This window comes from Mirounga angustirostris, unplaced genomic scaffold, assembly GCF_029215605.1.
Source record: "Mirounga angustirostris isolate CCGP_5_RB_7025 unplaced genomic scaffold, mMirAng1.0.hap1 SCAF_1, whole genome shotgun sequence".
NCBI classification, from domain to species: Eukaryota; Metazoa; Chordata; class Mammalia; order Carnivora; family Phocidae; genus Mirounga; species Mirounga angustirostris.
Genome location: NW_026991709.1, coordinates 72,334,188 through 72,344,701, shown reverse-complemented (window position 1 = coordinate 72,344,701; position 10,514 = coordinate 72,334,188). Strand labels below are relative to the sequence as shown.

Below are 10,514 nucleotides of genomic sequence, written 5' to 3'. Positions count from 1 at the left end.
TATTATCCCTCTCAAAAAATGAAACAATGTTAGTTAATATCCCGTACACATTGAAATTTCAATTATCCCAATAATGCCACATCGCAGCCTATCCCTCCCTTTAGATTCCTTCATACCAGAACAGTTCTCTAGTGTTTATTTTTTTGTCTTTCATGACGCTGACATTTCAAAAAATCCAAGCTAGTTGTTTTGTAGCATGCCCCACAATTGGGATTTGTCCAATTGTTTCCTCAAAAGTAGATTCCAATCACAATATTTGGCAAGAATATTTTATAGGTGGTGTTGTATCCTGCTCAGGATATTACATCAGGAGGGACGTGATGTCAATTTGTCTCATTCTGGTGATGTGAATGTGATTATTCTGTCAAGGCGATATCCTCCAGATTTCACTATTGTAAAGAAACCCATTTCCGTTTGTAATTAACAAAGTAATTTGGGGGGTGATATTTGAGACCCTGTGAATATTCCCAATAACCTTCAACCCGGTGCTTTTAGCAACTATTGAAGTCCTTGCCTAACAATTATTATTATGGTGGATCACTTTGTTTTTACCTAAATAAAAAAAAAAACCAAACATACTCACTATAGAAAAGGCATAAAATACTGAAAAGTAAAAAGGAAATAGAATTTCTACATACACACAGAGAGCAAGATAAAAACGCATGCACAATACACAGTGCAGTTACGTATGAATTTCCTCCTTTTCTAATGTTTATGCAGAATTTATTTGGGGGAGCAGATAAGTATTTATAACTTTCTTTACTTTGTCTAATTATATAATAGATATATACTAACTGAAAAAGTGTAGAAAGCATTAAAAGTATAAAATTCATAAACATACCCATGACAAGGTTACTTATACATTTTTTTAAAAGATTTTATTCATTTATCAGACAGAGAGAGCACAAGCAAGGGGAGCGGCAGATAGAAGGAGAAGCAGGCTCCCTGCTGAGCAAGGAGCCCGATGCAGGGACTCAATCCCAGGACCCCGGGATCATGACCTGAGCCAAAGGCAGCCGCTTAACAGGCTGAGCCACCCAGGCATCCCTACTTTTTTTTTTTTCATATGCCTCTTTTCTTATTTATATTAAGAACTCTAAAAACGTTCTGTCCTTTTAATTTTCCTGTCCTGCTTTTAAATAACAACGTGGCTGTCATATTCTCCCAGGGGCTCTCTCCTGCTTATTTTCCCCGTTTGGGAGTCGTTATTATCTGGTCTCCCATTACCTTTATCTGGTCTTGGAGGACGTACTTGGCAATGTACTGGAACTGCATCATCTGCTTGAGCCATGGGGTTTCTCTTGAAACAAAGGTGTTTATGCTGCAAACTTCAAAGGAAAGGGAATTTAGGGGGAGATATTTTTTAGTTGGGGGGATGTATTTAACAGCTTCCACAGTCAAGTAGCTACTACTTGAATCCACATAATCCCTTTATAACGGAAAGACAGAATGACTGATAAGGCTCTTCTGATCCTATTAGTAAACAATGTTCTTAAAATAATTGCTAATAAAATAAAATGAAATCATCACTAATAGTGGCACACTCTCTGGTGTTCTACTTTTGTTACTTGAAATTGTCTTTTGTAGATTTTTTTAAACCATGTTAGAACTGGGAATTCATGTTGTGAGAATGAGCAAGCCACTGAACTAGATGATTTCAAGGTAATTCAGGTCTAATACTCCAGCTATGGTTCTATAATCTTTTAGGTTTTTTTTTTTTAAAATCTTTTAGATTTAATGGTAAAATATCATTGCTTCCTTAAAGTATAATGTCTAATCTTTCCCAACAGTGGGGTATGGGGACTTAACCACATTTTTTTTTTTCCTGTTCTAAAAAGTTTTATGAGAACACCTCATGCAGATAGATCAGTTGTTTTTTTTTTTTAAGGCTCTGATTGTCTTTTTTTTTTTTTTAAGATTTTATTTATTTATTTGAGAGAGAGAGAGAAACAGCATGAGAGGGGAGAGGGTCAGAGGGAGAAGCAGGCTCCCTGCTGAGCCAGGAGCCCGATGTGGGACTCGATCCCAGGACCCTGGGATCATGACCTGAGCCGAAGGCAGTCACTTAACCCACTGAGCCACCCAGGAGCCCAGATAGATCAGTTTTAAAGCAATTTCCTTAGGGCAGTGTTTCTCAAAGGGTGGTCCTGGGTCATCTGTAACAGAATCAATCACTTGAGGAGCTTGGTAAAGATTGCTAGGCCTTGCCCAGATCTAGGAAATCACCGAGGGGTCGAGCCCAAGAGCCTATATTTGAACAGGTATCACACAAATCAGAGCTTTGGGATAGACATATTCACAAAGTGCAATTACTAGTCAGAGGGAAAGGCCTATGGAATAGCTCTTTTATGGCCAGGCTATCTCTGGTAAAGGCTGCAGTGGATGAGGGCCCTTTGTCCAGTTGTGGGTGTCCAAAATCCCTCAAACTTGCACTGGAGATGCTCCAAGTACTAAGACACCTGCAGGAAGAAAGGTTAACAGGGGCGCCTGGGTGGCTCACTCGGTTAAGTGTCTGCCTTCAGCTCAGGTCATGATCCCAGGGCCCTGGGATCAAGTCCCACCTCGGCTCCCTGCTCAGTGGGGAACCTGCTTCTCCCTCTCACTCTGCCTGCCGCTCCCCCTGCTTGTGCTTGTGCTCTCTGTCAAACAAATAAATAAAAAAATCTTAAAAAAAAAAGGTTAACAGGATGAAGGGTAAGGTCAAGTCCAGAGTAGAGGAGTGGAACTTGCCAGGCTGCCTTGAAGGAATATGTGAATTGGACCAGGCTGGATTCAGAAGCTGCAAGCTAGTTTAGGAATCACCATGTAACCAACAGGGCTCTGGCACTGGAGGATCCCACAGCAACCTGCAGGATGTGAAGACAGTTTTTTTTTTTTTTTAAGATTTTATTTATTTATTTGACAGAGAGAGAGTACAAGCAGGCAGAGAGGCAGGCAGAGGGAAAGGGAGAAGCAGGCTCTCCGCTGAGCAGGGAGCCCAATGCGGGGCTCGATCCCAGGACCCTGGGATCATGACCTGAGCCAAAGACAGACGCTTAACGACTGAGCCACCCAGGCGCCCCGTGAAGACAGTTCTTAATACATAGTTCTCAACACACAGGTGGAGCTGCTCTGCCTCATTAGCCCGTACTTTAGGGAAGCTGGAGATAGTCCAGCTAAGAGAAAAAAGTATACTCTTAGAACTTGAGAGCCAAAAAGCATGTTTGAAATCAAACCTAGTGAGAAAACTACTAGAACAAGCAAGTTAAAACTGGTAGAAAGAGGAAGGAAGGGGGGAGGGAGAGAAAGAGAGAGAGGAGAGAAGGAAAAAGAAGAGAGAGAAAAAAAGGATGGTTGCTTGAGAAGCAGGGCTGTTGAGGGCGGAGGGGAGGAGCAGGGCACTGCTGTTTTTCTTCATAAACGTTTTGCTACAACCTGATTCCTAAAAAACCCAAAAAACAAACCATTACCCTCACTATCTTTATTTTTTAAAAATGTGTATTTAAAAGCAAAGACGAGAGTGATTTACAGTACACCACAGAGGAGGTCAAGTGGTCTAACCATGTCAGGCAAGGGAACATCATCTCAGCACGACCCCCGCGGCACACCAGCAGCCCCGGCTCGGCCGCTCTCCTGACCCCCGCGCGCCCGCGGCGAGGCGGGAACGCGCGCGCGGCGGGACTCGCGGGAGGCGGTGGCTGTGGAGTGCGCACGCGCTGAGCCGCGCGGTGCCGCTCTTCCCGGAAGTGTCCGGGCGGCGGTTTGAGCGGACCGCGGGACTGCGGGGCTCGGCAGCTTCTCGGGAAAGAGGTCGGCCGGATTCAGTTCTGATCGGGCCAGCAGGGCTTGAAGGGGGGCAAGCGCCCCTGACCCCCACAGGGACTGAGCCCTGCTGCAATCGCAGCTGCAGACCCTGAGGACCCCGGGAGAGAAGAGCAGGGCCCTCTGCCGCCAGTGCCGGCGGCTGGTGAAAATTTCCGGTGGAATCGGGAGAGTATGACGCGTGCTCCAAGCAACAGATTAGTTTGGAGTGAATCTGAAGGCACTTAAAAGTTAACGCGCTGTTGAGGTGTCCAACCCAGAAGCAGCAGCCCAGGATGCCTGGTGCCTTGTTTGGCTTTATGAGTTTGGTAAGGAAAAAGCAAAGCAGATGTTCTCCAAATCATTCGATTTAGCACCATTTCTTGAACTTCTTTCTTGTTTAAGAACGCCCCTCTCACCTGATGGTGACCTTTGGATCAATACCAGATAGGAGTGTAAACTTGAAGAGATCTTTGTCAGCATTGCGCTGTATCTTGGCTTGTTTCAGGGCAGAGCCTGCTCTGCCAAAGCATCGACCTGAACGTTGGGGGAAAAAAAGCAATGTAAAGTCGGAGAGAGTAGAGCAATGCCCGCATAGTTGGAAAATGCGGAGAATGATCAAGTAGGCACAGAAAAAGAAGTGGAGACAATCTTGAAAGTATTCTGAAGTCAGTCTTGAGACACTCCTAGGACATCTCTATCCTTTTCCTCAGTCGATACAGATCCTTTTTCTCGCACTGTGGAAAATATTTTTCATGTATCCTTCAATATAAGAGATGGTTAAGCAAGAATGAGACTTGACCAAAATAAACTGCCAATAATAGAGCCTCTTAATAAACTAAATGAATTCACCAAAATGCCCAAGTTTGGAAAGAAGGTGGTGTATAGTTTTTGGTTTTTCAGTACTGGAAGGAATCTGCAAAATTTTTAAAGGTCAAATGCTATGATCCCTTCTTGTTACAAAGACAAATTTTATCTTAATTGGATAGCAAAATCCAAACAGAAGTATATATGATATATTGAATCCTATTTTCAAAGTAAATCTGAAATGTCTTAATAGAGTTTATAAAGATGTCTGTCTTCTCTGGGAAACAAATTCACCGGCACATTCATAAAAGGGAAGAAAGAAATCTGGCCTAACTTTCATTTTACAGATGAGGAAACTGTGACCCGGAAAGCAAAATGACTTGACAAGGATCACACTGAATCAGATCTGGGAGCTAGAGCCCAGCCATGCGCCTTGGCTGAGTACCTCTTCTTACTCTGTAGGAGCTCATACCCCATGGTAACAAACATGATGTTGAGTGTGGCATCAGGTGCTGCTCACAGATCTCTTCAGCATACTGAAGTGCTGGCAGGAGATACGGAGATCGTGGTTCTTTTGGATCTAGACAGGATTTTAAGAAAGTCTTAGTGATCAGAACTCTCCCTAAAGGATACAGACTTTGGAATATAAAAGAGTGAAATCTTTTTTTTTTTTTTTTTTTTTGGAAGAGCTTAAGTGGGGGCTAATCATTTATAAGGATTGTCGAGGGGATTCAAACCTCTGAAGACCGTTCTATTTGTGGGTCTGATATTTTTGGTTACTAACAGCCTTTCAGCACATAAGCGGCCAGGAAGTATAGAGAGAAAGGAAACTAAATCCCTTTCAAGGTCTACTTTGAGAGTCAGGCGTTGTGTGTTATGCAGTTCATGGCTGTTGATTTACTTAGTCTTCACAACAAGCTCTGTAGATAGGGATTCTATTTACCTCGGTTCATAAAGGTTAGGTAACATGCTCCAAGCCATGCAGATAATAGGCAGCACAACTGAGGCCCTAGTATGCCGTCACTCACATCCAGATGAGCAGGCAGGAGATGGTTACAGTTTGTTTCCCAGCCTCTCCCCTTATAGGTACCCCCTTCACCGTGACTCTTCAGGGCTAGTAACTCCCGTTATCCTCCTGGTCTGACAGGGATGAAGCTGCAGTGGAGGCCCAGGACAGGGACTCTCCGACTAGGAGAAAGGCATTTTGATTGGCACCTCTTTACAAAGGCTCCAGCGTTCCAGAGCTTTGCATAACAGGCAGATTCTTATTGAACAAGGAGGCCAAAGTTGGCTTCCAGAATTTTCAGTTTAATAGTTCACTCTGGCTGAAGAGACTGGGATTCAGCTTTGAGACAAGACTGGACCACAACATGGGGAACTGGTTTGTGAAGGAAGGCTGGGACGATGGGAACTAGGGAGTCAGACAACCTCTGGGACTCAGGTAGTTTGTGCTGCTCAAATCAGTGAGACTGTTTGATGTTCTTGGGTCAATGGCCATTTCCATCAGGACCCAGCCAATTTCTGGTGCCCTCGGGAGCATGGGCCAGCCTCCCCTTGAGAGAGGGAGGATATGCAAAAGGTAAACTCCAGAGATGGTATCCTATCCTAGTGCCTTCTTGCCTTTCTAAAGATGAGCCCTCCTGCCCTGCCGTTATCACTCCAATTAAATACGTTCTCCATATTCATACTGCGCCCATGACTACATTTCTGCTTCCTGAAAAGCCATGGCCTACCAGAGTCATGTCAGTCACCTTCCTACTCTGGTATCGGTCATGGCTACCAAGTATTAAGTGCCCACTCCCTTGCCTCCACGGTCTGATGCTTTGCCAGCCTCTTTACCGTCTAGCCCAGACTGCACCATCCATCCCGGCCACATCAGACTCCTCCTTCCTGGACTGGATTCCATCCTTCCCTGTGTCCAATCCTCTGTATGATTTCATCTGGAATGTGCTCTCTACCCCATCCCCCACTCAACTCTTCATCTTTTCTCTAAGAACAGCTTCCGTGGTTAAGATCACAAAGCAAAACTGGCTTGGGGCGCCTGGGTGGCTCAGTCATTAAGCGTCTGCCTTCGGCTCAGGTCATGGTCCCAGGGTCCTGGGATCGAGCCCGGCATCAGACTCCCTGCTCCACGGGAAGCCTGCTTCTCCCTCTCCCACTGTGTGTCTCTCTCTGTCAAATAAATAAATAAAATCTTTAAAAAAAAAAAGCAAAACTGACTTTAGCAAACTCCATTACAAGACACCCAGGGATCAAAGCAATTGGATAAAGGGGATAAATAGGGTGGCTTTAAGTTCACTTCTAGCTCAGAGGCACTCAAAAGATTAAGATCTCCACAGAGATCTGTGGAACCCACCTGCTTCCCTGAGGCTCCCCCTTCTTCATGCTGCTGGGATTTGCACTACCCCTTTGGAGAAACTGGGCAATTGCAACTGAGTCACACAGGCTCCAAGCGGCCAGCCAGGAGCAGAGCTGTGTGTCCTCATGTCTCTCAGTTGCCCTCAGGGCTGGCTTTTGTGGCTGTGCTGGGATTCAGACATCTCTGCTCCACAGTGAGATGCTTCAACTCAATCATGATTTATTCACTCCAGTGTTCCTCCCACCTCGGCCCCATTCCCTCCACCCTTCCCCTCTCCCGTGATCACAGTATCAAAATAATCCTAAAATGAGATGGCTGTGCTTGAACTTAACACCTCCCACGGTGCCTCTTACCCTCTGCCTGCTTTCATGTTAGCTCCTGAAGCAGACTGTCCCCGTCACCTGCAAATCCTGCCCAGCACATACCCTGGCGGGTTGGAGCAAGTCCTGATACCTAGAGCAATTAACTTTTCTTGCCCTTTCAACACCTGTGATCTCACAAATTTCTGGTTGACCAAGCAGTCCCACCTCCAACTTCTAGCAGAAAACTCAAGTGGCTGACTGGGAGGGCAGGAGCCAGGTCCCATGAGTACTGGTGACCGTGTCCTGTATCTCCCGCATATGGGCCCACCCCTCTCATCTCCTGGGCTTATCCAGGTCTTGCAGAATGGGGCTCTACGGAGATCCAAACACATGAGCTACTTGTTAGACAAATTCCTTCCTGGCACCTAGCAGATATTCAGGGTATGGTTGAATCTGAAGGGAAAAGGAAGAGAGGGCCCAATGCCCTTTAGATGAAGGTTTCTACTTCAAGAGTGCTCTGGGAACTTCTGATCAGAATAAACTCTGCGCATGTCCAGGTCTGTCCACGGGACCCAGAGTCTTCACTCCGTTCTGAGCCACGATGCAGAGCAGCCAAGCTCAGTGACAGCACCTGGTTCCTCACTTTCATGCGCCGCCCCTGCGGCAGCTGAGATTCCTGCCATGCATGTCACTGCAGGATGTTCCCTGCTCAGTGCCTGACAAATGCTCGACTGGGGGCTCTGAGGTGTTCCTCATCAGACGTCAGGGCCACTGGGCCCATGGAGCTCCTATGCACCTGGGATCTGAGCATCTCCATGTTGTCTTTGTTCCCTTCAAGGTTTATGTCTTCAGGGTCCCACTGTGGAGAAAAGACACAAATGGTACCTGGATGGAACAGACACTTCCCATCTCTTACAAAGCCACCCCTCCCCTCCCCGCCGCTAACAACAGCTTCCAGTCCTGGTTCTCATGACCCAGGCACAGACCAAGAGAAACAGTAAGGGCAGGTTAATCAGGCCTGCATTTCTAGGACCTCATGAGACATGTTTAACTTTAGAGCAAGGAGTTAATGGACAACGACCTGGAACGGACCAGCCCCACTTCCCCCCTTTTCCATCTTTACTCTAGTGAGAACGAGTCATTTTATCCCGAGAATGCCCACCTCCATGCCTAAGTCATTCCTGGAATAGACCAGGCAAATTCAACCCATTCTTTATGGCCCAGGTAAGTACCTCCTCTTCCAGGAAGCCTACTCTGACTGCTTTCACTCATTGAGCTCTCACACCCTTCTTTCTTTGTTCTGCCCATACCATTCATTTACAGCTGAACATGGGCACCGCCTTGTCCTTTCAGGTAGACACTGAGCTCCTTAAGAGCAGGGCACTGGCCTGCCCCTCCTCCCCACCATGCCATTTCCTCTAAACTCGAGGCACAGCAGACTTGTCCAAAACAAACAGTTAAAACTTAATTGAGAATGGTGGTCACTGCAGTGAATATTTTATTATTCTGACTCATACAAGTATGGGAAAGGTTAGGTGTAAAAGGTTGAAAAAAGAGAAGCAGTCACATACGCATTGATGACACCATTTGCGAAGCCCTCCTATTGTTCTCATATGACCAATGAGAGAGAGAACTTTGCACATGGCCAAGAGCAGGGACTTCTTGGTGAGTCCAGCCACGGAGGCAAGTGGGGGTTGGACTCAAGTCCTCCTTCTGCCACTAACTTGCTTTCTCTTCTTTGGCCCTCAGTTTCTCCAGGGGTAAGCTAGGGTGTTGGATCAGCAACTAAATATGACCTCTTTAAATTCTGAGTTTCTATGACTGATAACTCGGATGACAAGGTCACATTTAACAGTATCAAGAGACCCAGGAAATAACAGGAAAAGACGTGTCCACCTGGGCCAGATGACCTATCCAGGCAAGGAGACAGGCAGTCGTGGTATGAACTCCAACAAAAACACGCCGCTGGCGGCTCAAACTTAAGCTCAATCCAACAGTCCAGTCTTAGGGGTTCCAGATAAGGTCTGCAGGGCTCCCTGAGCCACTGAGAGAAATGCCCACACCATGCCAGTTATAAAATACAAAATGTGGCTTTGTTTTGAATAGAAAGGAAGAGCCCAATTCAATTAGTGATTTACCGATAATGGAGTTCTACTACTTGGTGACTAAAAAGAGCGTCATGTTAAAAATGCCACCCCCTCCCCAGTAACCCTGCAGGCCAGGGACTAAGCTGATCCGGTTGGTGCAGCTTGGCCCCCCGCACCTTTTGGGGGCTGTGGCAGCCCCTTCCGATGCTAACTTATCTACATGTGGTTGCAGACTTGGCGGGGATAACAAGCAAAGCCCCAGTCAAAGAGCTCCCCGGCCCTTCAGCCTCCATGGCCCAGCTGCCCAGTAGTGGAAGTAGGGGCCTGTTCCATTTTTTGAGGATGGACAGTATACTTTTCGATGAATGCTGATTTCAGGCTGAGGCCCATGTTCCAGATCACAGCTCTCAGAGTGGGCTGTGGATCAACCTCACCCAAAGCGCCCAAGGTGCTCATTAAAAAAGACGGATGCCGGGTGCCTGGGTGGCTCAGTTGGTTAGGCGACTGCCTTCGGCTCGGGTCATGATCCTGGAGTCCCGGGATCGAGTCCCGCATCGGGCTCCCTGCTCGGCAGGGAGTCTGCTTCTCCCTCTGACCCTCCTCCCTCTCATGTTCTCTGTCTCTCATTCTGTCTCAAATAAATAAATAAAATCTTTGAAGAAAAAAAAAAAAAGACGGATGCCGAGCACCCACCCTCGACCCTCTCTGGTTTGGGAACCTAAGGTTTGACATTTTAACAAGCGCCTAGGGTGATTTCTAGCCGCCGCGATATTTCAGAATCACTGCTCCAGCTCCCGAAAGCGCTTCTTAAGAGTTGTTCTTGCTACTCCTGACCAACTCAGCTGCTGCCAAACAGCCGGCATCTTCGATCGAGTGCGCTCTTTGAAGTGGGTTAAGCTTATGAAAACATTTTAAATCTCTTCCTTCTGAATCCCCAGAATACTGCGTTTTGAAACCTCATCTTAAGCAACAAAAACATTGCTGGAATCCAGGCATAAAGTAAATCTGAGCAAAAGATGATCTCCGCTCTTACCAGAAAGAATCCTGGGAGATGACAGGCACAGGTGGTTGGCATAAAGCAAGCTCAGCTCTCCCCTGCAGGCCAGTGGCCCAGGGTCCCAGAATAACAGTGTGGGGGGATACAGCTACCCCCAGCACCATCACCACCGCCAACCTGCA

General features: G+C 46.6%; 1 protein-coding gene across 19 annotated transcripts in view; it reads right to left on the bottom strand.

The window, feature by feature from the left end:
• Nucleotides 1-2,865: 2,865 nt before the first annotated feature.
• The window catches only part of TMEM44 (transmembrane protein 44), a 37,731-nt gene continuing 30,082 nt past the window's right edge, over nt 2,866-10,514 (bottom strand). For 7 of the 19 annotated variants that reach the window (XM_045903137.3, XM_045903133.3, XM_054504268.2 and 4 more), the window contains one exon: nt 2,866-8,107. In XM_045903137.3, coding sequence (XP_045759093.1) covers nt 7,958-8,107 — 150 coding nt within the window. In that variant the 3' untranslated portion in view covers nt 2,866-7,957. The remainder of the gene's footprint in view (nt 8,108-10,514) is intronic. The other 12 variants (XM_064579738.1, XM_064579160.1, XM_064579337.1 and 9 more) reach the window with 7 other exon arrangements.